The sequence below is a fragment of the Bos grunniens genome, chromosome 10 (genome assembly GCF_055505025.1).
Source record: "Bos grunniens cultivar Pamir isolate PY7600 chromosome 10, Bosgru_T2T1.0, whole genome shotgun sequence".
Lineage (NCBI taxonomy): Eukaryota > Metazoa > Chordata > Mammalia > Artiodactyla > Bovidae > Bos > Bos grunniens.
The window spans coordinates 76,585,722-76,613,129 of NC_141174.1; the positions used below are offsets into that span (position 1 = coordinate 76,585,722).

Sequence of the window (27,408 nt, forward strand, 5' to 3'; positions counted from 1 at the left end):
TTGCTTTAACAGAAGAATAGGTTTCATATTATAGGTTTCTAAAGAATAGGTTTCATATTATAACAGAAGTTATTATTAAGACTCATTGCTATCCACATAGTTTATCAAGTCAAAATTTAAGTCCCAAGTATTCCATGTAATCTTGTTGAAATGCCATTAAAATGGTTATCATTTCCAGAGATTAAAAAAAAAAAAAATTCTATGGAGATTTTAATTAACTTCAAGTATTTCTTGAGTATCTATTCTGGGTCAGGCATTGCAGATAAGCAAGTTATCCTGCTTTCATGGAGCTTACAATCTAGCAAAGAATCAAACAATGATAGAAGAAAATATTTTACTCTTTCTTTTATTGCCTCTAAATTTTTGCAAGTTGATTCTTATAAACCATTTCTGGTGAGAAAAGTCAGTGTCCACCTTTAATTTGAAGAATCATCCACCTTCATGCTGCAGAGAAAAAGATATTTTTAATAGAAAGGTGAATAACTACTCAATAGAAAATTGAGTAAACCATTTAAAATTTAAATATGAATGATTTCAGAGTATGTTTCAATAACTCCTAGAATCAAATGACTAGAGTGCTTCCTTTCATAGTCCTAGATCAGTGCTATTCAAATCTGTTGCAATCAGGAGGTTCTCTATATATTAGATCCTCATGTTTTCGAATTAATGGAGTATTTTAATCCCAAGTATAATTCTTAATCTAGAGTCACCACCTGCTTCACAATTGTTTGACTCCGCAAAAATCAGAAGGCACTAACGGACAGCCAACCCGTCCTCATGGTGCCCTGAGTGAAGACAAGTCAGTTTAGATATATGATGGACTAAAATCCCACTACTTAAGGCTCCAAGCAGTGAGAGGAACAGCCATCAAAGATTATCTCCAATCACTTCAATAAATGTTTTAAGAGACATCACTATCATTTCTAAATTTTTAAAGGGTTAGTCGAGAACTAGAAGAACCATTAAGTATCAACTGGTCCAGCTAGCAGACAGACAAAAAAAGGAATTAGATGATAAATAAATTAGTGTCAAAAAAAAGATTATTTAAGAAAATGTTATTGAAACAATGATATTGGGATATACACTATAGGCCTTATTACCATACTTTGCCTAACACTAGAACTAAATTAGACTCTGTACTAAGGGTAAAGATAACGAGGCATAGCCCAACTGCCAGAAAGATGCACATAAGCAATAAAAACAAGGAATTTCTCATAACTATTATGCATATGTCAGAAATTGCTAGGTAGTACAAAGTCTAAGATAAATATACACATGGACTCCAGTAATAAAATAGCTAACATATATTGAGCACTTACCATATGTTAATAATGTTCTAAGCCCCACACATTTATTATCTAATTTAATCTTCTAAGTCAAGTATTATTCCTTTGAGTCAGGTACTATTATTATCACCTTTTAAGATATAAAGACCCTACGACATTGAGATATTAAGAAACTTGCCAGGGTTACATAGCTGCTTAAGTGATAGAGAGTGGGTTTGAACCAAGTCTGACTTCAGAAGCCATGTATAGCTACTATGCTATGCCACCTTTCAACATCTTCAGTTGACTTTTTAAAAAATAAAATTTGTAGCACCTTAAAAGCTAGCTATGAAGTCACTAAGCTGTTTCCACAGATTCATATGTATATCAAAGCTTTTCAATTTCAACATAAGCCTTACCATAAAACAAAAACGCTATTATTATCTACTGTATATCCAGGATTACAGCTCCCAAGAGTTCCGGTCAGGGAAAGAAGTGAGACTCCAGTCTAGTTTCCTGAAATTTCATTTCTGCAAAAGATAGAACTGAAAGCTAAAAAATTATTTCAAGTGCTGATGTTACTTTAACACTGCTTTTAAATATTTGTATTTCCTATATTTCACACTCATACGTTGCCCCATTCTCTGCTGAAATTTGCAAGTACAAGAATACAAGCCTGTCCTATCTAGACTGCTTTAAATAACTTTAAATTATAGATGAATGTAACAAAGTCAGAAAATACTGGTTAACAAGATCATCCATAGAACCCAATACTAAAGACAATAATCCCTAGTATTGGAATATATCCTTTCAAATGATTTCTCAAGTAAACATAAGCACATAAAACTGTTTAAGCAGAAAAAGGATTATACATATTGCTCTGTAACTTCTTTTAGATTAATATATCATAAATACTCTTCCATTTCAAGAAAGATAAACTGGTACCATAATTTTTGGTGATTACATAGTATTGCATTTTATCATCTTGATTTTAAAATTGATTTAAACAACTCTGGGGTTCTCTTAATCTTGTGTATAAACGAACAAAATAGTGACTCGTTTAATACTGTCAAGTTAAGTGGTTAACAGAATTATACCAGTTATCAGCGTTTTCTCTGTAGTGTTTGAATTTTGGGGTTAAGGAATCTTGACCCAAGTTCTATCTCAAAGAGATACAACAAAAGATCAAAGCTCAACCAAGCATTGTAGTAGCAAACTCATAGTTCAAAGATTTAAGAATTACCTAACATCATGGGCTAGATCCCACTAAGAATTTCAAGAAATAGAATTCAATTCCAAGTGCTTGTGCTAGCTATAGTCTGCTTAGAGCATGCGTTCAATCAGGGCAGTCAGGACTTCTCTGGCAGTCCAATGGTTAAGACTCCACTCTACCAATGCAGGCAGCATGGGTTCAACCCCTGGTCTGGGAACTAAGATCCCCCATGCCACATGTGCAGTCAAATAAAAAATAAATAAAACAATCAGGGCAGTCAGCTGAAACATAGGCTCAGCCTGTATTTCGTCACGGCAAACTGCAAATGACTGACTGCTGAAGAACAAGTCACCACCAGGTCCTTATCCTCAAACCAGGCAAACTCTCTCGAGGTTAGCACTGAGCCCCTTCAACTACCAAATTTCAACCACTAAGAAAACTCAATCTCCAAACTTGCAAGGTGGTTAGAAACTCAAATGAGGTAAAAATGAAGGTTTTCTTTACACTTACTTCTGATATCATATGAACAGCTTCTCTCTAGGAATCAAGTTGAACTACAGGATCTATCAAGCATCTGACATCTCTGGAAAATAAAAAATTAAATAATAAACAAATATACAAAGTTTATGACTACAAGACTTGAATGCACACCAGCCTACTCCACACCAAGTCACACCCATAAAGCCTCAAGGAAAATTAACTCAAAGAAAACTATTCATTCTTTATTTGAATCTCCATTCAGCAATATAAATGGACCCATCTATTTTGGAGAACGTCATCAAATGCCCAAACTCATTATCAGACTAGGGCAAGACTTCTGTACAAGCTCTGCTATTTGTATAAATTTAAAAGTTTGGGTAAAACTATACAGTAAGTCTAACCAATCTCTGAAAGGTTACATTAATAAAAGTCAACAGTCAAAAAGAGAATAGGTATGCAAATAGAAGAAGCCCCGTGATGGCTGCAACCAAAGTATGGCAGCCATGGGAACAAATTCAGGGAGATGGGGCATAAATGGTATGAGTTACTGCCAGTCTCTCCAAGTTCACAGGGTATGTGATTACAGAAAACACTTGTAACCACAGGGTGACCACAATCATTAAGTTCACAAAATCCTTTAAAGAAAAAATAAATTAAAAAATGGAAGGAGCTAAGAACTGGTAGGGCTTCCCTGATAGCTCAGTTCATAAAGAATCCACCTGCAATGCAGGAGACCTGGGTTTGATCCCTGGGTTGGGAAGATCCCCTGGAGAAGGGAAAGGCTACCCATTCCAATATTCTGGCCTGGAAAATTCACAGTCCATGGGGTCGCAAAGAGTCAGACACAACTGACCGACTTTCACTTTCAAGAACTGCTAAGTATCAGATAAATAGGAAGGCAATCTAAAATAGTTTGGTTTTTTTTTTTTTTTTTCAAAGTATCTTTCAATTTCATTTGAGCCAGTGTCAATTATATTTAACCTCTACTTCTGTTAAAGTATTTATCACAATAAACTAAAGAAAACCTTCCCTTGACATAGCAAAATTGAATAAGCATCACTTGGAGCACAAGTTGGCCAAGAGATGGCAGTATAAGAAAGAAACCTCAATTTGTTCTTCCAGAGGTTGAGTGTAATCTGAATTTTTAGGTGAAACAGACTAGACACAAAGCTCATCCGGAAAGCAACCTTTATATTATTCCCTACTCTTCACTTAATTACTAGTTAAAATTTCTTTCTATTATATTTAATGATCATATAAAATCATTAACTACAATATTACAATTATATTTTTTTCATGTTCCTTTTCATGAGGCAATGGGGAAATTTAAAACTCCATAATCTCAAATACAACCTAGCTAGAAAGACAACACACGAAAAAATTAATGTCCATGGTAAGTACCAAACAAGTCGGAGAAAGAGCCAAGTTATATTTAGAAGAATCATTGGTCAAGGAAGGCTTCATGAATAAAAAATAGTAGGTCTTGAATGAGTCTCAAAATTGCACTTAGAAGAGTATTTGCTATGTATCTGAAAGTTGCTAAGAGAGTAATCTTGAAAGTTCTCATCATAAGAGGAAAAAATTTTTAACTAGATGTGGTGATGGATCTTAACTAGATGTATTATAGTAATCATGTCCTAATATCAATATATACAAATACTGAATCATTATGCTGTACACCTGAAACTAACATAACGTAACACATGAACTATATCTCTAAAAGAATAACTGCACTGTCCAATAGTTAACACCTATTACAGCCTAAATTTAAATTAAACTAAACTAAAAGTTAAATTCCTCAGTTACATTTTAATTGCTCAGTAACCTCATATGGCTGGCTATCAAACTGGACAGTACAAATATAGAACATTCAAGTTCTGTTGAAGAGCAGTGCCTTAAACTGTGGGTATGAATAAACGTAAGCTGACAAAAAAGGAAGTAGCAGTTATCATTCTTAAAGTCCTACCTATAATCTGTCAAGAACGACTGAAATCATTTCAAACTTTACAACAGAAGTTTTTTTCCCATATTTATAAGGAAATTTTGTGGCTCAGAGAAGTTAAATAAATTTCCTAAGTCCACGTAGCTATTAAGACCTGGGATATGAGCCCAATTCTGTCAAAATTCCATATTTTCACTTCACTAAGGATGCTTTTGAACTGTGGTGTTGGAGAAGACTCTTGAGAGTCCCTTGGACTGCAAGGAGATCCAACCAGTCCATTCTAAAGGAGATAGTCCTCGGTGTTCTTTGGAAGGACTGATGCTAAAGCTGAAACTCCAATTCTTTGGCCACCTCATGCGAAGAATTGACTCATTGGAAAAGACCCTGATGCTGGGAGGCATTGGGGGCAGGAGGAGAAGGGGACGACAGAGGATGAGATGGCTGGATGGTATCACCAACTTGATGCACGTGAGTTTGGGTGAACTCCGGGAGTTAGTGATGGACAGGGAGGCCTGGTGTGCTGCAGTTTATGGGGTCGCAAAGAGTCAGACACGACTGAGTGACTGAACTGAACTGAACTGATGCCCCTTACTACCTGAACTAAGAAGCAGAACTGCAAACGACAATTTGCTTTAAAACGTATTAAGAATGGCATAGTGGGGGAATAAAAAGAATGGCATACTGGCTCAGTAGGTCAGAAAGAAACAGACCCACTCATTTTGTTTCCTGTGGCAATAACTTCTTCAAAGGACAAAAGGTACATTTTATACGTGAACAGATGATTCACAAGGCTTGATATAAACTACAAATTTTTAAGTAACTCAGAGATATAATCAAAGTGTTATTTTACTTGTTCTTATCCTATACTTGAATAGTACTTTAATTATTCCAAATGTTTTGGATATCAGCAAAATGTGAGATTAACTAAGGGAACATAGGAAGCATTCAGACACTGCAAAATTTCACCATTTCTTATTGTAAGAGTTTTAACATTGTCCACCTCAAAAGTCTGCATCTAAGTACTTCTTATGGGAAAAATAATTATAGATTTAAAGGTATACCTTGCCTATTTGTCTCATCTCACAAAACAAAACCCAGATTGCAAAGGGCCTGGTCTTTGTTTCCGTGGCACATAGCACAAAGCCTGCCTGGTAGCACATGATGCCTTTCCCAATGTGTGATGCTCCGTGCAGGATTTTAGTTATGCTTCATAAAGTGTCATTCCACCACATGAAGACCATTGTACATTTACTGAGTTACTTAGGGAGCTAAAGTAAACATTTTGTAAATATCCCACAGGCAATCAATGACCCACTCATTTTGCTTCTTGTGGAAATAAGTTCTTCAAAGGACAAAAGGTACATTTTACGTGTGAACAGATGATTCATGAGGCTGGATACAAAACACAGATTGATCATGCTGAATGAGCTGATGCTTCCATTTTAAGATCATACTATCACTCAGTTTTGCTCAGTCCCATTCCAGTTTACTCAGTGCCTACTGTGTATCCCACAGTATGGGATACAATGATAATTCAAGGAACCTCCTGTCTTTTTAGATAGAAAAGACACTTGCACATGTAAAACAGAACACTTTAAGGCATCATATCTTAGTCAAAGTTCAAGTACTTGCCTCTATGGTCCCATTAGCCTTTAACCATTTCTACTGAGAATGTCCAAATCAAAGTCTCCTTAATTTTTAGGGGACTCCAGATGTTATAGAGGTTTTCACACTGCTGCTTCTGGGCTGGCACATGTGGTGCTGAAGACCTAGGCTTTCCTTCCTCAGTAGATTCCATCTTCAACCTGAAGCAAAAGGAAAACAATACAAATATGAAGTAAATGCTAAACTAATTGCTTGGCAGAGTCATCTTTTAGCAACAGCTCTCTAAGGCTGTACTACCAGAACAGATTCTCAAGTTTTATTTCCCACTTACTGTCAGTTATTTTAGCTAAAAATTCCGATTGTTTTAACCTCTCAGTGGAGAAGGAATCTCTAATTTTCTTGAAGAGATCTCTAGTCTTTCCCATTCTATTGTTTTCCTCTATTTCTCTGCATTCATCACTGAGGAAGGCTTTCTTATCTCTCCTTGCTATTCTTTGAACTCTGCATTCAGATGCTTATATCTTTCCTTTTCTCCTTTGCCTTTGAACTATTTCAAAACCTAAAAGGTGATGCTGTTAAAGTGCTGCACTCCATATGCCAGCAAATTTGGAAAACTCAGCAGTGGCCACAGAACTGGAAAAGGTCAGTTTTCATTCCAATCCCAGAGAAAGGCAATACCAAAGAATGCTCAAACTATTGTACAATTGCACTCATCTCACACACTAGCAAAGTAATGCTCAAAATTCTCCAAGCCAGGCTTCAACAGTACGTGAACTGTGAGCTTCCAGATGCTCAAGCTGGATTTAGAAAAGGCAGAGGAACCAGAGATCAAATTGCCAACATCCACTGGATCATCAAAAAAGCAAGAGAGTTACAGAAAAAACATCTACTTCTGCTTTATTGACTATGCCAAAGCCTTTGACTGTGTGGATCACAACAAACTGTGGAAAATTCTTAAAGAGACTGGAATACCAGACCACTTGATCTGCCTCCTGACAAATCTGTATGCAGGTCAAGAAGCAACAGTTAGAACTGGACATGGAACAAAAGACTGGTTCCAAATAGGAAAAGGAGTATGTCAAGGCTGTATATTGTCACCCTGCTTATTTAACTTATATGCAGAGTACATCATGTGAAATGCTGGGCTGGATGAAGCACAAGCTGGAATCAAGATTGCCGGGAGAAATATCTATAGCCTCAGATGTGCAGATGACACCTTATGGCAGAAAGTGAAGAAGAACTAAAGGGCCTCTTGATGAAAGTAAAAGAGGAGAGTGAAAAAGTTGGCTTAAAGCTCAACATTCAGAAAACAAAGATCATGGCATCTGGTCCCATCACTTCATGGCAAATAGATGGGGAAACAATGGAAATTGTTAGAGACTTTACTATTTGGGACTCCAAAATCACTGCAGAAAGTAACTGCAGCCATGAAATTAAAAGATGCTTGCTCCTTGGAAGAAAAGCTATGACCAACCTAGACAGCATATTAAAAAGCATAGATATTACTTTGCTGACCAAGGTCCATCCAGTCAAAGCTATGGTTTTTCCAGTGTCATGTATGGATGTGGTAGTTGGACTATAAAGAAAGCTGAGTGCTGAAGAATTGATGCTTTTGAACTGCGGTGTTGGAGGAGACTCTTGAGAGTCCCTTGGACTTCATGGAGATCCAACCAGTCCATCCTAAAGGAAATCAGTCCTGAATATTCTTTGGAAGGGCTGATGCTGAAGCTGAAGCTCCAATACTTCAGCCATCTGATGGGAAGAACTGACTCATTAGAAAAGACCCTGATGCTGGGCAAGATTGAAGGCAGGAGAAGGGGACGACAGAGGATGATATGGTTGGATGGCATCTCCAATTCGATGGACAAGAGTTTGAGCAAGCTCTGGGAGTTGGTGATGGACAGGGAAACCTGGCATGCTGCAATCCAGGGGGTCACAAAGAGTAGGACACAACTGAGTGACTGAACTGAACTCCAGGAGGAATCCACTCAGAGCATATATGAAATAAAAGTAGGAAGATCAGAAACACTGAATAATCATGCAGTTCATCCCAAGAGAACACTATTTCACCCAATCCTAGTCCCATTGCTGGTGGAGCAAAATAAAAATGAAAAAAAAAAAATATATAGTACCTGAGGGCTTTGGGTCAAAACAGCAGTAAGGAATAACTTCATATTTTACCTATTAAGAATTTATAAAGCACTGTCCTTATAGTAACTCATTTTGCAAGTACTATGTTATCTTTTCCATTTTATAGGTATACAAGCAAGGTTTTAATAATAAGTTGGCAGGCAACTTAGCTTAATGGTTAAGATAATGAAGTTGGACAGAGCTAGATTGGACTCCTAGCTCCATTTGTTGTGACCTGGGGCAAGTTATGCAACTTCTCTAAGCCTCAGATTTCCTTTCCTTAAAATGAGGACAAACACCACCTACCTCTTAGAACTCTGTGAAGATTAAATTATGTAAAATAGATATAAAATAAGATAAAGCATATCTCCACTGAAAACTAATTTTTCTCCCACTCAACAAAACCTCTAACTGAAAAACTAGTTGTTTCACAAGACATGATCTGAGACTTTTAAGACTTTTTAAAATAAATAGCTTTGGAGGAATTCAGTCTTCCTCTTTTATTTTGCATGTTTACAGTCCCCAATACATTTCCAACAATGCTAAAATACGAGTTTACTTGCTCAACACCCTCTACCTGTAAGGATAACTCATATATTATATTAATGTATATCACTCAAGGTCACTGGGCAAAACTTTGTAGGAGAAAAATAATACCCAGAATATATTTATTGCTTATTTCTAGAAGGTGTATAACATTTATTATACATCCACTAGTGCTTGGACTTCATATACTTTGATCTTCAAAAGCTAAGCCTCAGAATGGTCCACTGACTCACCTAACATCACTGGAGGAGTAAACTGTGGTGTTGGAATTTCATTTAGGCTTGCACTAAGCTAAGGCCCTCATCTTTTTCAGTACATCCTAAGCTGTTGAGGGCACCATCACCACAGTGCTGACATTAAAATTGGGAGCTCCTCCTGAAGCTCGTTAAAATCATCTGACTTCAGAGTTTGCAGCGTCCTTCCAACAAGATGAACTGCTCTGAGCGAAGACCAGGGCAAAAACAACATCCAATGCAGCTCCCACAAACCCAGTAAAAACCTGAGCCCTGCAGACACAGGAGAATTAAAGCTGACTGGTCTAAACTCCTCTTCCAAGATCTACCCTCCCACTAAAAGACAGAAGTCAAAACAGCAATGAGAAAATAACAGTACCTTTTCCCCCAAGCAAAATGAATCCAGGCATTTTGCAGAAACACTATGTACGTAAAGCAGAGTCTATTGTTCCTAGGTCACCCTGTCTCAGAAAAAGAAGGCAGACCGGATCCTGAAGAGGCCCACGTGGAAACAACCCAGGCAGATCATTTCACTGCCTTCCTCCAATTTCCACACAGCCGAAATTAATCGCTTAGTAGCTCACATACACTCCAAGGCTAGCTGGAAATTAAGGCTGTCACAAGGATACAGTGGTTCAAACTGACGAGAAATTCAAAACAATTAGGAATCAGGATTAAATGCACACTCACCAGCCCAGCACCAAAATGAAGAGAGAAAGTGGAGAGACAGGAAGTGACTTTGAGAAGTGACCTCAGAGCCTGATTGGCTAATGATGATTCCCTCCCTCCTTTACCTTAAAAGGCTGGAAAGATGCAACCTGCCCCACCCGCACACCCCTCAGGTACCTGTCTCTTTAAGGACCAAAGATGCTACTTGCACAGTTCTTAGATTAAACTTTTTAAACCAAGCTTCCTTTTGAGTTAATATACTTAGCACGGACTAATTCAAGGTATTTACACACATTCTAGTTTAGATGGACTACTGCAATTTTCATTCTTTTGGGTTAGTTAGTCTAGATCTACTCAAGGTAGAACTTACCATCAGGGAAATATTCAAGTTAACAAGCTTAGTAAGAAAGATACCGGAAAAAGACAGTCACCTGCAATCCAAGAAGACAGGCCTTAGAGAAATCCATGCTGCCATCACCTTCATCTTGGGCTTCTAGCCTTCAAAATTTTGAGGAAATAAAATTTTCTTGTTTGAGCAATCCAGTCTGTAGTTTTTAGTAATGGTAGCCCTAGCAAACCAATACACTGCGACTTTGAATAAAGTACTCACATTTTTCTAGAGTTCAATTTTCTCAACTGTAAAATACAGACAATAATACCTGCCTAACATCAGGGTTGTTGTGAGAATTAAATATGTGTAAAGCTCATAGCACTGTTGATGTTGTTTGGTAGCTAACTAGTGTCTGACTCTTTTGCGACCCTCCCCGCCACCATGGACTGTAGCCTACCAGGCTCCTCTTGGCTTTCTGCCATTAGAGTGGTATCATCTGCGTATCTGAGGTTGTTGATATTTCTCCCAGCAATCTTGATTCCAGGTTGTGAATCATCTAGCCCGACATTTCCCATGATGTACTCTGCATATAAGTTAAATAAGCAAGGTGACAATATACAGCCCTGAAGTACTACTTTCCCATGGGTTCAACCGCTGGGTGAGGAAGATTCCTTGGAGAAGAGAATTGCAACCCAGTCCAGTATTCTTGCCTGGAAAAATCCCATGGACAGAGGAGCCTGGAGGGCTATAGTCCATGGGATAGCAAAGAGTCAGACAGGACTGAGCGACCAACAGTTCACACAACTTCCGTAAATACTGTATACTTCTTATAGTAGTGTTGCTGCTTTTGCTTGTGTAATTACTTGATTAACGTCTGTCCCCAAAACATGAACCATGTGTATTTTGGCTGAACTACCATATCCCCAAAACTCGCCAAGGTGCCCAATAAATATGTGGATTAAAAAAGGGGGGATAGCCTTTTACCTCGTTGCAGCCAAGAAAGCAACATGGGTCACCAGCAGCTCTACTGGAGCCATCCGAGAAAATTCGGCCAGGGTTCTCGCTCTTGCCGGGTCTGCTCAAACCGGCACCGTCTGATCCGGAAATACGGCCTCAATATGTGCCGCCAGTGTTTCCGCCAGTATGCGAAGGACATCGGCTTCATTAAGTTGGACTAACCGAACTTCCTTAGATGGCTCATCCAGCACATCAACCTTAGGCGGAAATACTACTAGCTCTTTGTATATAAAATAAAAGTTTTCAAAACTTCAAAAAAAAAGGGGGGGGGGATAAAAATCTGTATGAAAGTCACCAATACTTGGTTGTTGTTAAAAACGCAGAAAATGAGTTTTAATTCAGTGTCTGAAATGGAGCTTCTGGGATATCCCGCGCGCCTCCACCCATCTAAAAAATTACCCGTTCTAAAATTCACTTGGCCTCCATAGTTCATTACCATTCTCATAGCTTCAGCATTTCATTGAAAAAGGACGGGCGGGAGAGTAGTCTGAATTGGGTTATGAGGCCCCCAGGCGGGGTACCTCACCTCAGCCATTGAACTCACTTCGCCGGCCGTGAGTCTGTTCCAAGCTCCGGCTAAGGAGGCATCCGCCAGGCCCCTCCGCGAGGGCGGGGTCCATAGCATCTCCTGCCCAGTCTGCCCTCGCGCGGAGCCCCGTTCTCTGGGAACTCACCTCCCCGAAGCTCAGGGAGGGCCCTGTTAGGGCCGCCCTATGGCCCTAGTCTCAGACCTTCCCAAGGGACAATGGACAGAGTGACTAAGCGCACTCAGCTCGTAGCCCCACTGATGAGCTTCCCTCCGCCCTATGCCAAACACCGCCCGCAAATAGTATTTATAATGTGCTCATACCTAGAGCCACTTTTCGGTTACGGTGACTTCTCAAAAGACAGTGGGACATGCAAATATTACAGTGCGTCCCGCCCCTGGTAGGTCTACGCTAGGACGCACGCGCACTACGGTTCCCGCCTATAGACTGCGCTGGCGATTCCTGGGAGCGGACTGATGACGTCAGCGTTCGGGATCCATGGCAGCTCGGCGGCGGGGGACTGCGGGGGGCAGAGCGCGAGGTTCGGAGTGAACTATGGGGGCCAGAATACTGGGGGCGGGAATTCAGAAAAGAAACTGTGCCCTCTACTACAGCCCTTCCTATTTGCATCGCTCCCTGAACCAGCACTTGTTTTGATGCCGAACTTTGAAAATTCTGTTGTCATAGCTTTTGGGGGTTACAAAATTGTCTGACAGCCTGTTGACCTGTTATAACTTAGTGCCACCACGGTTTTAAATACCTAATACAAAACAGTTTAAAAAATTAAGTGTAAGGTGCACCATTATTTTATGTACCATTGAGCAAGGAAAAACGCTTCCAGGTAAAACGTGATTCGCAGCTTATAAGTCATCCCTTGTAAAATGCATCCCAGTTTCAGAGATTATAAAATGCAGCTCTTAAAATTGACTTATGACGTATCATACTCTGTGTATTGTGTTCTTAAATGTGTTGTCTTCCTCTAGATTTTTCAATTAGGGCAACTGAAGTACAAAGAGATGAAATAACTTCTACACTGATTCTCCAGTTAGAAGAGACAGGGCACAGACTCCAGAGCACTCTATTAACCTATTTCATACCACCTTTAGTAGTTTGAGGATAGGTATTTGGAGGGTATCGGGGCACAAGTAAACAGAAAAGATAAGCAATTTGAGACTGATGCCTGAGGCTATGAACTCACATGATCTGTGAGTTGCTTTTGTTTTATCTAGAATAGCAGTTCAGGAACTCAGTTTTCTGAGTGGTATGGCAGTTATTATTCCTTTGTAAATTTACAAAACCATCTCAATCTATTTCTTTAAAAAGATGTTTTTGCATAGTAGCATCATATTCAGTGTGTACTCATTCTTTCTTTTGCTTCTTTGCCCATTCTTCTTGCCTATTCTGAATGAAGCTGAAAGAGTTAATAATGGCAAAACAGTTGCAGAAGACCCTCCTCCTGCAAAGAAAATTCGAAAATGTCACAGGCTGAAAAAGGAGCCTGTGGCTGAAGGAAAGACAGATAGTGACAGGACTGAAGACAAGCAAGGTCAGCCCCCCACATACACCAAGGAGAATGTGGACCAGCAAGAGGGTCCCTGGGAGGGCTGAGGGTGGGAGAGTATTTTGTTCTTTCAACTCTTATTTTTTCTTTCCTTGAAAATATAATTAACTTTCTATCTTTGGGGCATACCATAAGACTAACCTAGTTTCTCAAAAGCTTTAGTTTCACATATTTTATTACAATAAACTGAGACTTGAGCAGATCAAACTTGCTTGGGAAGGGCAGAGTGAATTATGACAGGTTTCTCTCTAACCATGGCAGCTATTTTTGTTTCCCAATCGAGTAGATGTAGGACTTATCTGTCTTCCCTCAGAGTCTGTGAAGACCTTGCTGTTAAAGGGCAAAGCTCCAGTGGACCCAGAGTGCACAACCAAGGTGGGGAAGGTAAGAGACTCCCACTAATTTCTCAAACAACCATTGTTCTTATTGGGATTCTTGTCTGGAACATTGCTATTATCTATTTTAGGAATCCTCTCCAAAATTTTCTCCAAGGCTAAGGGATGGACAGCATGGGGTTTGGGAGTACTAATCATGGTGTTTTCTAGCATGGTTAACTTATGGAGTTATCATCAGCTTTCCACACCTCTTTCTCAATTAGAAAATTGTATCATTATCAGTGTTCTAATGAGAAACTGTGCACTGGTATGTATGGCATGGGAAAAGGATTTGAAGGATACAGAAGAAAGGCTTCCTCTGGAGCAGGTTTCCTTTACTGAGTTAGACTCATCCCTGTTTCTGTAATTACATAAAAGCAACATGTTTTCATTATAGGATTGACAGGTTATGTTTAGAAGAACATACTTTTGCATTTTTTTCCCTGGAAGATGCATGTTGGTAATGTGGGAAGGTGATAGTTTGGGGCATAAAAAATTTAGAACCTCACTTATGATCTCATCAGGGCTGGGAATGTACAAATGTCAGTTTTTTCTTTCTCTCTAGGCCCATGTGTACTGTGAAGGAAATGATGTCTATGATGTCATGCTAAATCAGGTAAGGGAAGAAACTATGAGAATTTCTTCTTGATAATTATTGATGACAGTGTCCCAAAGCCCAGATCTTTAATTCTGAAGTCCCTTATATTAAGCCCCATAATCCCAAATACTCAACTCTAGTGCACTCTGCCTAATAGTGGAGTCTCTATAAGAAGCAGATCCTTAAGCAGATTTTATGTCTTTATTGAAGCTATGAACCCACTGTTCATATGATTTTGCACATTTCCTGGTAAGTTGTTGGTCTTTTTTCTTATGGGCCTTGAGGAACTTTATATAACGTGGAGGATAGTCCTTCATCTGTCATATAAATTGCTTGTATATTTTCTAAAATTTTCATTTTCCTTTTGATTTTCTTTATAGTATATTTTATGCCCATACTGAAGTTTTAAATTTTTATGTAGTTAAATTTATTTTTTTCTTGTTTAAATTTATTTTGATTGAGGTAACATTGATTTATTACATTCTATAAGTTTCACATGTACAACATTAGATTTCTACTGTGTAGGAATACCTACTACAGGATGCTCACCACCAAAACTTTGGTTCCCATCCATCATCATACAGTTCTCCATGCTCATCAGAGAAATGGGCCCCTAATTTCCTTTTTTTGTGTTGTCCTTGTCTGGTTGTGGTATCAGGATAATATGGGCCTTGTAAAATGAGTTAGGAAGTATTCTCTCCTCTTCAATTTTTTGGAAGACTTTGAGAAGTATTGAATCCTCTTTGATGGCTTAATAGAATTCACCTGGGAAGCTGTCTTGCCCTGGACTTTTGTTTGGGGGAGGTTTTTTATTACTGTTTCAATCTCTTTACTAGAGTTTGGTCTATTCACATTTTCTATTTCTTCATGATTTAGTCTTGGAACATTGTATGATTCTAAGATTTGTCCATTTCTTCTAGGTTGTCCAGTTATTGGAATACAGATAATTATAATATTCTTTTATAATTCTTTGTGTTTCTGTGGTACCCATTCTTATTTCTCCTCTTTCGTCTCTGCCTTTATCAGAGTCTTACCTCTTTTTTTCTGAGGCTAGCTAAAAGTTTGTCAATTTTATTTATCTTTTCAAACAGCTCTTAGTTTCATTGATCTTTACTATTATATTTTTAGTCTATTTCATTTATTTCTACTCTGATCTTTGTTATTTCCTTCCTGTTACTGACTTTGGGCTGCATTTATTCTTTCCTGGTTCCTTTAGGTGTGAGGTTGGATTATTTATTTGGATTTGTCTTGTTTCTTGAGGTAAGCCTGTATTGTTTAAACTTCCCTCTTAGTGCCTCTTTTGCTGCATCCCATAGGTTTTGGCATGTCGTATTTTCATCTTCAGTATTTTTAATTTCTCCTCTGATTTCTGTGTTGACCTCATAGTTATTCAGTTGCATATTGTTTAGTAGCACATTGTTCAGTTTCCACATATTTGTGATTTTTCCAGTTTTCTTCTTGTTGATTTCTACATCGTTGTAGAAGTTTCATTCCATGTTATCAGAAAAGACTTTCGATAAGATTTCACTCTTCTTAAGTGTATTGAGACTTGTTTGTATCTCAACATATTTTTTGAGAAAATTCCATATGCACTTGAGAAGAATGTTTATTCTGCTGCACTTGGATGAGATGTTCTGTACAAATCTATGAAACATGTAATCTAATGTTTCATTTAAGGCTGCTGTTTCCTTGCTGACTTTCTATCTGAATGATCTATCCATTGATGGAATTTGGGTGTTAAAAGTCCCCAGCTATTATTGTGTTGCTATCAGTTTCTTCCTTTAGGTCTGTTAATAATTGTTTTATATATTTTGGTGCTCCAAAGTTGCATGTACATATATTGAAAAATGTCTTCTTAATGATTGTTCCTTTTATCATTATATAATGTCCATCTTTGTCTCTTGTTACCTGTGTTTTTCTTTTTTCTTTTTTTTTTGGTTTATTTGGCTGCACCAGGTCTTGGTTGCAGCACGTGGGCTTTTAGTTGTGATATGTGGGATCTAGTTCCCTGCCAAGGGATCAAACCCAAGCCTCCTGCATTGAGATCTCAGAGTCTTGGCCACTGGACCACCAGGAAAGTCCCACTGTTACCTTTTTTTCTTTTATCTATTTTGTCTGATAGATAAAATAGGCCTTTTAGGGCTTCCCTGATAGCTCAGTTGGTGAAGAATTTCCCTGCAATGCAGGAGACGACGGTTCGATTCCTGGGTCGGGAAGATCCACTGGAGAAAGGATAAGCTACCCACTCCAGTATTCTTGGGCTTCCTTTGTGGCTCAGCTGGTAAAGAATCTGCGCGAAATGCTGGAGACCTGGCTTCAATCTCTGGGTTGGGAAGATCCCTCGAAGAAGGAAAAGGCTACCGACTCCAATATTCTGGCCTGGAGAATTCCATGGATTGTATAGTCTATGGAATCGCAAAGAGTCGGACGCAACTGAGCGCCTTTCGCTTTCACTTTGTCTGATACAAGTGATTACACTCACTTTCTTTTGGCTGCCATTTGCTTGGAGTATCATCTTTCATCCCTTCACTCTGAGCCTGTTTTTCTTTAGAGCTGAGGTAAGTCTCCTGGAGGCAGCATATAGTTAGATCTTATTTTTTAATCCATCCAGCCACTCTATGTCTTTTGATTGGTGAACCATTTACATTTAGGATGATTATTGATAGATGAAGACTTATTGTTGCCATTTCATCTCTTATTTTCTGGTTATTTGATATCGCCGTTGTTTCTTTTTCCTTGTGTTTCTGTTTTCCAGTTTTTGGTGGTTTCTGTGACATTTTTCTCAGTTTCCTTTTTTTTTTTTTAACTGTTTAGTATCTCTGCTCTAGATTTATGTTTTGTGGTTACCATGAGGTTTGTATAAACATCTCTTAGATAAAATAGTCCTTTTTCTGCCTTCATTTGAGCATACAGGTTCCATCCTCTTCTCCTTTTATGTTTTTGTTGTCTCAAATTATTCCTCTTTATGTTGTGAGTTTCTTTTTTTTTTTAATTAACTGATTTTTTAAGAGAGGGATAATCACTTTACAGAATTTTGTTTGTTTCTGCCAGACATTATGTTGTGAGTTTCTTACCAAATTGAAGTAGTTATAGTTGTTTTTTCTATTTTTTCCCCTTTAAACTTTATGCTATAATAAACTGTTTAAAATCTATTCTGATAGGGTTGCAGTTTTCTGATTCTGTTTATCACCTTACTCAAAGATTTGTGTACCTTTGCTTTTTTGTTAAAGATAGAAGAGCTCCTTTCAACATTTCTTGTAAGGCAAGTGTAGTGGTGATGAACTCTCTCAACTTTTGTCTGGGAAAGCTTTTTTCCTCCTTCATCTCTGAATGATGACTTTGGTGGATAGAGTATTCTTGGCTGATAGCTTTTATCTTTCAGTATTTTGAGTGGCATTCCAGTCGTTCTTGACCTGTAGAGTTTCTTCTGAGAAATCTGCATATAGCCTAATGGGGATTTCTTTGTAGGTGAGCATCCGTTTTTTCCCTGGCAGTCTTTAAAATTCCTATTTTATCATTGACTTTTGACAGTTTTAATATAATGTGTTCTGGAGAAGATCTTTTTGTATTGAGGCAATTAGGTGTTCTGTTAGCTTCATAGAGTGGTACACCAATTTTCTTCTCTAGGTTTGGGAAGTTCTCAGCTATTATTTCTTTAGATAAACTCTCTGCTCCCTTCTCCCTCTCTTCTTCTGAAATACCATTACCTAATGTTGCCCTTCCTAGAAGAGTCAGATAGTTCTTATAGAATTTCCTCCTTCTTTTTTACATCTTAATTCTCTTTCCTAACCTATCTGTGTCTCTTCTAGATTTCCGTATTTGGGCTCACTTATTCTGTCTTTCATATGGTCTTCCCTATTTCCAATGCTTTCTAACATATTATCTTGTTTATTGAGTTCTTCAGCTCCAAAATTTCTGCTTGGTTTTTTATAGAGTTTTAATCTCTTCAGTAAAGTATTCCTTCTGGTCATTAATCTTATTCCTGAACTCACTAAACTGCCTTTCTGAGTTTTCTTGTAGCTCATTGAGTTTCTTCATGACAGCTATTTTGTATTCTGTATCAGTTAGATCACAATATTCTGTGACTTTGTTTCGTTTCTGGAAATTTTGTCATTTTCGAGATACAGTGTAACTATGGTTATTCCTCGTGTTTGATGCGGAGAAGGCAATGGCACCCAACTCCAGTACTCTTGCCTGGAAAATCCCATGGATGGAGGAGCCTGGTGGGCTGCAGTCCATGGGGTTGCTAGGAGTCAGACTCGACTGAGCGACTTCACTTTCACTTTTTGCTTTCATGTATTGGAGAAGGAAATGGCAACCCACTCCAGTGTTCTTGCCTGGAGAGTCCCGGGGATGGCGGAGCCTGGTGGGCTGCTGTCTCTGGGATCACACACAGTCGGACACGACGGAAGTGACTTAGCAGCAGCAGTGTTTGATGAGGTGTTCTTCTGCCAGCACATTTGAAGTAATGAACACCTTTGTTCCTTAAGCGCTTTTTTTTAATCTTAATTTTTAAGAATTCAATAGGTTAGAAATTCGGAGAAGGCACTGGCACCCCACTCCAGTACTCTTGCCTGGAAAATCCCATGGACGGAGGAGCCTGGTAGGCTGCAGTCCATGGGGTCGCTAAGAGTCGGACACGACTGAGCGATTTCCCTTTCACTTTTCACTTTCATGCATTGGAGAAGGAAATGGCAATCCACTCCAGTGTTCTTGCCTGGAGAATCCCAGGGACGGGGGAGCCTGGTGAGCTGCCGTCTATGGGGTCGCACAGAGTCGGACACTACTGAAGCGACTTAGCAGCAGCAGCAGCAGGTGGTTAGAAATTAGAGGGCTTTCCTTTGTTTTCCAGTAGGTGGCGCCCTAGCACAAGTTTTGGTTTCTGTTATCTGATCTGCCCCTAGTTAAGATTGAGCGCACATTCCACCCTCTGCCACCTCTGTCAGAGGGATCACCTGGCGCCCGCCTTATCACAGTTGTGCCTCCAAGGCTGTTGGTGCTTTGCTGCTGCTACTGTCACTAGCATCACCGCCTGGAGCACCAGGGTGGTAGGAGCTTCCATGCATCTGGAATCTCCTAAGTCATAGGCTCCACCTCAGGAGGAAGGGGAACAAGAAGCCAGGTTGCCTCACCACTGCCTCTGAGATCTCTGGTATTGCTTCTTTCAGCCAGGAGCTGCCAGTGAGGGTGAAGGTGAAGGAGCCAGTCATGGGCCCTCCATGGCTCCCATCATTGCTGCCACTGCAGCCAAGAGGCCAGAGTCACGTGCACCGCATCACCGCTGCTGCCGGGTTCCCTGGCAGGACGGGATTGCAGGCAGCGCCTCCACTCTTCCCCTGGTTCCACTTTCTGTTCCAGTCCACCCGCCTTTAGATGTACAGATGTGTGGAATTTTCTGGTGTGTGGGCACCTTTGCTGAGCTGTGGATTTTTTACTTTCATAGACTGAAGGGGAGAGATGAAAGGAGCATTTTTTTCTCCATCATGCCACTGACCTCCAGTTTTTTTCTTTTCTATCTTTTCCTCTTTGCTTATTTTTGTTGTTTTGGATAGATACATGCTTGGTATTTCCTGAGTATGTCTTCATATTTGAATTTATTGATGTATCATATATACTTCTAACAGCTACGTTGAATTCCTCTGTTACCATTTTTTTCCTTAAAATATCATAAGCAGATAGAAAAGGTCTTAAGGCCTTTTTGTTCTACCATTCAGCGAATTTATAATGTGAGCAGGCAAAAGGTAGAACAGGTAACTGCTTAACAAAGAAGAGTGACTGGGTAGCCAGGGCTCAGCTTTACAGCACAAGCTGCTGTTCCCTATCATGGACTGCTCCCACTCTTCACTGGAGTAGGTTACTCACAGGATACCTTTTTAGATACTGGTCATATTTTCTCTGAATGTCTCCTGGTCATGTTAGGTATGGGGTAGGGGTGGCAGTGGTTTCTGCCTATCCTTTTTCCCCTCCTAACATTGTCCTACTCTCTACTCATGGTCAGATTGTTGCAGGTGACAAGCCAAAATTGTAAATAGTACTATTAAAGAATAAGTTGTCAAAACAAACAAGCATAATGGTTACAGATCTTAGGGGCATCAAAATTGTTTTCATTTGGAAAATAATGACTGCAAGTGGATTGGGAGCTGGAAAACACATATGGCCTCGGTAATATCTATGGCGGGAGGTGAGGCAGGAAGAAACAGAAGGAGCCAATCAATACAGGATATCTGAGGTTGGGTAGAGGTTTTAGGTGGAGAAGGCAATGGCACCCCACTCCAGTACTCTTGCCTGGAAAATCCCATGGACAGAGGAGTCTGGTGGGCTGCAGTCCATGGGGTCACAAAGAGTTGGACACGACTGAGTGATTTCACTTTCACTTTTCACTTTCATGCTGCATTGGAGAAGGAAATGGCAACCCACTCCAGTGTTCTTGCCTGGAGAATCACAGGGACGGGGGAGCCTGGTGGACTGCCTTCTATGGAGTCGCACAGAGTCGGACACGACTGAAGCAACTTAGCAGCAGCAGAGGTTTTAGGAAGCTTCCAGCCTTTAATTCCTAGGAATTCAAAGTATAATATAGAAACCCTTTTCTTCTTTTATTATATCCTTACTCTTAACTGAACCTCATTTTCTTGTCCCTTGCTGTCCTTTCCTCATGGCAATTACTGTGATCTTTGACCAAGAGTCATTGGTTTATGTGGCTTCCATTTGCAAACTTGTCCTTTTATGTTCATATTTCTCGTATCATAGACCAATCTCCAGTTCAACAACAACAAGTATTACCTGATTCAGCTGTTAGAAGATGATGCCCAGAGAAACTTCAGTGTTTGGATGAGATGGGGCCGAGGTAATTGCTTTTATTGTGGGTTTTGTGAGTTGTTATTTAGAAAGCCAGAAGCAGTTTAGTGAGTAGCCAAAGGTTTCTCTGGGTTTCAGTTGGTGTGGTGGAGTTTCTGTAACCTGAGAGAGGCTTAGGAATCAAATTGTGCTGCTTAAAATTGGGGCCTGGCAGGCATCCTCATTAGCACTGGAAGAACTAAGAACAGCCCGTTAAGGCTGAGAACTCTACTGCGATTGGGCTGCAAGTGCTGCTCAGAGGCAACAGGGTCGGTTCCCTAAGCCCTTCATCTTTTCCTTCTTGCCCGTTTGTCAGATGCTAAGTGGAGAGACTTTAGAGCTCTGGCTTGTTACTACCAGAGAACTCCTCTTGGGTTGAGGGGGCAGGGAACCATCTTACATGTGGCATTTACTTTGCAGTTGGGAAGACAGGGCAGCACAGCTTGGTGGCTTGTTCCGGGGACCTCAACAAGGCCAAGGAAATCTTTCAAAAGAAGTGAGTGCTAAGAAATGAGTACAAAATAATATCTTTCATCTTCTTGGATATATCATGTTTAGGAATTTCATAATAAGTGTGGGTTGGCTTAAATGATAATGTCTTTCCACTGTAACATCTTTCCACTGGAACACCAAACTGATCTTTAGATAGTGATTAAATCACTTGGAACCAGAAATTGACTAAAATCAGAAGAAGCTAACATATTCAGCACATGACCAACAATTTAGGAAATTTGGGGAGAATAAGATGAGACTATTCAGCTCCAATTTTAAAACGTATGGGCCTTCCTTGGTGGTCCAGTGGCTACGACTCCATGCTCCCAGTGCAAGGCGCCCTAGTTTGATCCCTGGTCAGGGAACTAGATCCCACATGCCACAACTAAGAGTTCGCATGCCACAACTAAAGGTCCCACATGCAGCAACCCAGCACAGCCAAATAAATAAATAAATTTTTTTAATTGTTTTACTATGATATGAAAAACTTCCTGGAGTCCCTGGGAATGTTTCTTTCAGAGAAAAAGATTGGATAGTAATCTTTTGTCTTAAATCTCAATGACTTTAGTGATGACTGGAGCCTTTGGGAAAAGTTCAACAACCTTTTTTTTTTTACCACTTTTTGTTCCCTTTTTCTCTAGAGCTTTTCTGTCCATTCGGGGTCCTAATTTAGAATCCAGATTTATGGAATATTGATGGTGTAAGAAATAAAAAGTTTTAAAGATATTCTTAGGAAAAAGCCCATCCCTAGAAGTAGACCCTTATTTGTAAGATTTTCTCATCAACTTGAACTCTACAGATTCCTTGACAAAACAAAAAATAATTGGGAGGATCGTGAGAAGTTTGAGAAGGTGCCTGGAAAATATGATATGCTACAAATGGACTATGCCAGCAATACACAGGTAAACTCTGTATGTTTAGGGAAAAACTCTTTCCTCTTAACCAGAGTGAAGTCTAGTAGAGTGACTTGGATGAGGTCCTAGTCTCTATTATTTACTAAAATCCTTATAAAATCTTAGGTCCTAAAAAAAAAAAAGTTTTGTTTTTTGTTTAATTTAATTTTGAATGCTGAGGTACAACCAAGATTCTTTCCTGAAAGGATCTTTCCTGAAAACTGTCACAAATTTTTCATATTTGAAAAATGGAAAAACCAATCTTTTTAAAGTGAGAAGATTTGAGATACAATAGCTGTCTTTACAAACTTAATGACATCATATTAGGAGGACCTTGTAGACGTATTCTGAGTGTTTATGGGAGGCAGAAGTAAGACTAGAAGGTGGAAGTCACACTGAGTACTCTAACTAGGTTTATAATGGGATGGGCCTACTTTCAAGCAAAAGCTGGTGTTCATCTGCCAGGGATAGTGTATAGCCAGTCCTTGCAAGGAACATATAATAAATCTTTTCAAAATCTATGATTTTTTTCCTTTTTTTTTTTTTTGAGCTACAGAATGAAGAGGAAACAAAGAAAGAGGAATCTCTTAAATCCCCCTTGAAACTAGAGTCACAGCTAGATCTTCGTGTACAGGAGCTGATAAAGTTGATCTGTAATGTCCAGGCCATGGAAGAAATGATGGTAGAAATGAAATATGATACCAAGAAAGCTCCACTTGGTAGGACTTCAGATCCTATACTACATGCTCACTTCATATTCCTAGTTCATTTAACAGGATATTTTATCACCATCATGATTTAAAGCTTGCTGATATTACTGAGTAAAGGAAGAGAGAATTGGGGTGAGAAGTTGTTTGGGGGGGAGGAAGAGCAGTTTTGAAAGTTGAAAGGTGAGAGTCTTTGTTGGGTAGGGTCATAAATACAGTTTCCAGGATGGGCCTGTAGTTGTGGAGTCTGATCTCTGTCTGGGTCTGCAGGGAAGCTGACAGTGGCACAAATCAAGGCAGGTTACCAGTCTCTTAAGAAGATTGAGGATTGTATTCGGGCTGGCCAGCATGGACGAGCTCTCATGGAAGCATGCAATGAATTCTACACCAGAATCCCACATGACTTTGGGTATGCCCTGTGCTGTTACTTCACTTTGGTATTCTGCTCAACAATATCCCCTACGTCACTCAGCAGGAACTATCATCTTTTTAATTTGTCATTTCCAAGGAAATTATCATCTTGAATAGATACAGAGCCAACATAATTTATAAATAACCTATTTAATCAATTTACAACTATGGGATGCAATCTCCTGCCTTGATCTACAACCATATTCTCTGACCAAGCGGAAGTTACCAACTCTAGGGAGAGTGGGTCTAGCCATCCAACCAGCATGTAAAACACCTTCAGGCATATCACCCAGTTCTATAAGGTGACTAACACACCAGCACCATTTCTGGAACTCAAATGATACTAGGTTTATAAAATATATTTTATCTTCGTTGATTCTGCATTCTGTCGCTTACTTTATTTTTATTCCTCTGTTGCTTTATAGAGGCCTGTGACCTAGATAACCCTGAGTGGTCAACAGGTGCATTTCTCCCTGTGTATTTCTAGATAGGACTTCATCCAAACTGTTCCTTACTGATGTTGGTACATCTCACAGGTCAAAGTCTGTGTAGTTTGTTTTATCCTACTCAGAATATATACATAATATCTCTTTATGTATTTGAAAGTTAAAAATCTCATACAGACCTCTTTCAAATGGAAAACCGCTGTTCTTATACCTATTTTCTAAAGGACCTATATTTAGTCTGTGTTTTTGGTCATAGGCCTTTTGGCCACGCATCAGAGAATTAATTATTGGCTGTATCTCTGCCCTTAGACTCCGTACCCCTCCATTAATCCGGACAGAGAAAGAACTGTCAGATAAAGTACAACTACTGGAGGTGAGATATGTGTGGATTGGGAAGTATTAAATCCCTTGTCCCAGGTTTCTCCCACATTGATTCTCTGTCTCATCTTGTCAGGCTTTGGGAGACATTGAAATTGCAATTAAGCTGGTGAAGACAGAACTGCAAAGCCCGGAACACCCATTGGACCAACATTATAGAAAACTACAGTGTGCCTTGCACCCTTTAGACCATGAGAGTTATGAGTTCAAAGTAAGAAAAATGATCGTTTATTTTCACCATTAAGATCCACCCTCCCCATGCCACTGTTCCCTGAGTGCATCTGGTTCAGAGAAAACTTTAGGGCAGAATTTCTATTTACTAAGAATTGGGAAGGTAATGCTCTTTCTGGCTGCCCTTGTGAGACTACTTAGGCCAATTTATACAAGAAGCCCAAGGTTCTTCAGTTCAGCCTGGTCTCTTATAGAGTCCATGTCAACCTTGTCTTTCATTCTTTTTCGCAGGTGATTTCCCAGTACCTACAGTCTACCCATGCTCCCACACACAGTGACTATACCATGACCTTGCTGGATGTCTTTGAAGTTGAGAAAGAGGGTGAAAAAGAAGCCTTCAGAGAGGACCTTCATAACAGGTCTCCATTTAACTTTCGGTTTGGGAAGACAGTCCCTTGCCTGAAGTGCAGTTAGGGAACTCATAAAGAAAGATAACCCAGACAGCTCTTGGCTTTTTGATGCTTATGGCCTATGTTTGGAGGAGAGAAAGAGAGAGTACAATAATACCAGCTTTTCCTTAGGATGCTACTCTGGCATGGCTCCAGGCTGAGTAACTGGGTAGGAATCCTAAGCCATGGGCTTCGAATCGCCCCACCTGAGGCTCCCATCACAGGTTACATGGTGAGTAGAAATTGGAACCCTTTTTTTTTTTTTCTAGATTAGGATTAAGTGGTGACATTCCTGAGAATTAAACCAGCTCACTCATAACCCTGGCATTTACTGTGACTCTCCTTTCTTAAATTCCTAAAGATATCTCACCTTCCCCCCAGAAAGCAGAGATTTATCAGTGCTTCTGCCTCCTCTTGGAACAGAATTGTGAGAGGAAACGGAAAAGGGTCTTTATTGTGTTTAAGATAGTAGAGCCCAGGGTGGTGCTGAGCCTTTCTTGTAACACACTGGGTTAGGCAGCTGACTTTGTTGTTTATTTATATATTTCAGTTCGGAAAAGGAATCTATTTTGCTGACATGTCTTCCAAGAGTGCCAATTACTGCTTTGCCACTCGCCTAAAGGATACTGGGCTGCTGCTCTTATCAGAGGTAAGGTAGGAACACATCTATGATCTCTAATTATTCCTATTTTTCCAAAGAGAAAGGACTGGCCACAGAACCAAGGGGTTCACCCGAGAGAACTTGAGAGGGAAGTTGAACGCAGTTTGCATTGCATTCGATTCTTCTGCTGGAATAGGAGAAGAAAATACTGATGGGGTTTTCTGTTTCGCTTTAGAGGATGTGGTCATTTAAAGATGTTTCACTGTGCAGGTAGCTCTGGGTCAGTGTAATGAGCTGCTCGGGGCCAATCCAGAGGCAGAGGGATTACTTCAAGGCAAACACAGCACCAAGGGGCTGGGCAAGATGGCTCCCAGTCCTGCGTGCGCCATCACCTTGTAAGTACACAGAAGCTGGAGGGCCAGAAAACTCCTTTTGGCCAGATAAGACTCCACTTTCTCTATTCTGGCTTTTGAACCAGAGGCATATGTTGACACACTGTCTTCCATTTGGCAGGAATGGGAGTACAGTGCCATTAGGACCAGCAAGTGACACAGGAATTCTGAATCCGGAGGGCTATACCCTCAACTACAATGAATTTATCGTCTATAACCCCAACCAGGTCCGTATGCGATACCTTCTAAAGGTTCAGTTTAATTTCCTGCAGCTGTGGTGACTGTTGATGTTAGGATATGATAAACCAGAGAAGATATGACCTTCAAGCAAGAAAGAGGCAATGTTGTACTTTTGATTTCTCTCATATTTTCTGTAATAAAGATAGTACAAATCTATCACTGGCTTCTTGGGGCTTTACTTCTGCAAGCACATGTTTCTTCTGATGTTAGCAGACAGAAAGTATAGCTTCTCTACATATCCTGCAGCTAGCTGCAGGTTACACAGGATTCTGTTCTTTCACAGAATAGCCTCCTCTGCAATGAGGGAGTGCTGGGAGCCAGCACGGGAGTCCCCAGCCATGACAAGGCCATGTGAGAGAGTTCTGGTGGGCAAGGCGAGCCAGAACTCAAGGGGTGCCCCCTGGGCCTGCCTGAGCATCTACCCCAAAACCAGAGTCTGTTTTACTATTTCACGACTTTCACCAACTCCTCTGACATTAACGGGAGGCTATCCCCGACCACCTTTCTCTGTAAGAAAATCAACTTAAAACTCTAGTTAATAAGTCTCCTGGGCATAATAGGAGTGTTTCCATTCAAACCCCTCTGATGACTTTCTAGCTTGCCTGACAGGTTTGTTCAGATTCACAGCCTCCCAACCACAAGAGGCACGGGAAGCTTAAGATATTCTAACAATGCAGAGCTTCTCAGAGAGTTAAAGTTGTTAAATAGAACTAGTAGAGGATTTCTTTGTTGAGCTAACGCTTGCTGCCAAGTTTCCATATCCCTTACCTACTGTGTCCCTGGGAGTGTATTGATTAATATAGTTGGTGTATAGAAATGGAAGTAGTAGCTTTAATGTTTGTAACCTTAGACCCTTGAGTTAATTCTTTTCTTGTTATAGCCCACCACTTTTGCCCTATAGGT

The 27,408-nt window shown here is 39.8% G+C and overlaps 1 protein-coding gene, 1 long non-coding RNA gene, 2 other non-coding genes and 1 pseudogene across 8 annotated transcripts; 2 read left to right on the plus strand and 3 right to left on the minus strand.

The window, feature by feature from the left end:
• Positions 1 to 330: 330 nt before the first annotated feature.
• On the minus strand, positions 331 to 10,179 carry LOC147364940 (uncharacterized). 4 transcript variants are annotated; one of them, XR_015135060.1, is made up of 5 exons: positions 10,105 to 10,179; positions 6,533 to 6,705; positions 2,989 to 3,061; positions 1,685 to 1,795; positions 331 to 444 (listed from the first exon to the last, which is right to left on the minus strand). It is a non-coding gene; the product is annotated as an uncharacterized LOC147364940 (long non-coding RNA). The 4 variants fall into 4 exon arrangements; XR_015135062.1 differs by having other exon boundaries at positions 1,685 to 1,810; XR_015135061.1 differs by having other exon boundaries at positions 9,794 to 10,127.
• Positions 723 to 870, minus strand: LOC147364941 (small nucleolar RNA SNORA79). Its single transcript, XR_015135637.1, has one exon. It is a non-coding gene; the product is annotated as a small nucleolar RNA SNORA79 (small nucleolar RNA).
• A 1,220-nt stretch (positions 10,180 to 11,399) lies between the features above and the next one.
• Positions 11,400 to 11,693, plus strand: LOC147364942 (small ribosomal subunit protein uS14 pseudogene; annotated as a pseudogene). Its single transcript, XR_015135059.1, has one exon. The product of XR_015135059.1 is annotated as a small ribosomal subunit protein uS14 pseudogene (transcript).
• Positions 11,694 to 11,901: 208 nt separating this feature from the next.
• Positions 11,902 to 12,234, minus strand: LOC147364943 (Nuclear RNase P). The gene has a single exon (XR_015135612.1).
• Positions 12,235 to 12,428: 194 nt separating this feature from the next.
• Positions 12,429 to 26,661, plus strand: PARP2 (poly(ADP-ribose) polymerase 2). Its single transcript, XM_086322123.1, has 16 exons — positions 12,429 to 12,499; positions 13,370 to 13,504; positions 13,833 to 13,903; positions 14,459 to 14,509; positions 21,239 to 21,335; positions 21,746 to 21,821; positions 22,617 to 22,719; positions 23,267 to 23,429; positions 23,688 to 23,826; positions 24,584 to 24,647; positions 24,729 to 24,863; positions 25,115 to 25,242; positions 25,405 to 25,504; positions 25,823 to 25,921; positions 26,144 to 26,268; positions 26,387 to 26,661. Exons 1-16 carry the CDS (start codon positions 12,457 to 12,459, stop codon positions 26,544 to 26,546), a joined length of 1,689 nt encoding a protein of 562 aa, XP_086178249.1. The 5' UTR covers positions 12,429 to 12,456; the 3' UTR covers positions 26,547 to 26,661.
• The last annotated feature ends 747 nt before the right edge of the window (positions 26,662 to 27,408 follow it).

Coding starts and splice junctions, on each gene's coding strand:
- PARP2 (XM_086322123.1), top strand. CDS start 12,457: ATGGCAGCTCGGCGGCGGGGGACTGCGGGGGGCAGAGCGCGAG. Junction 22,720..23,266: donor ACTATGCCAGCAATACACAG/GTAAACTCTGTA, acceptor TTTGAGCTACAG/AATGAAGAGGAAACAAAGAA. Junction 24,864..25,114: donor ATGAGAGTTATGAGTTCAAA/GTAAGAAAAATG, acceptor TCTTTTTCGCAG/GTGATTTCCCAGTACCTACA.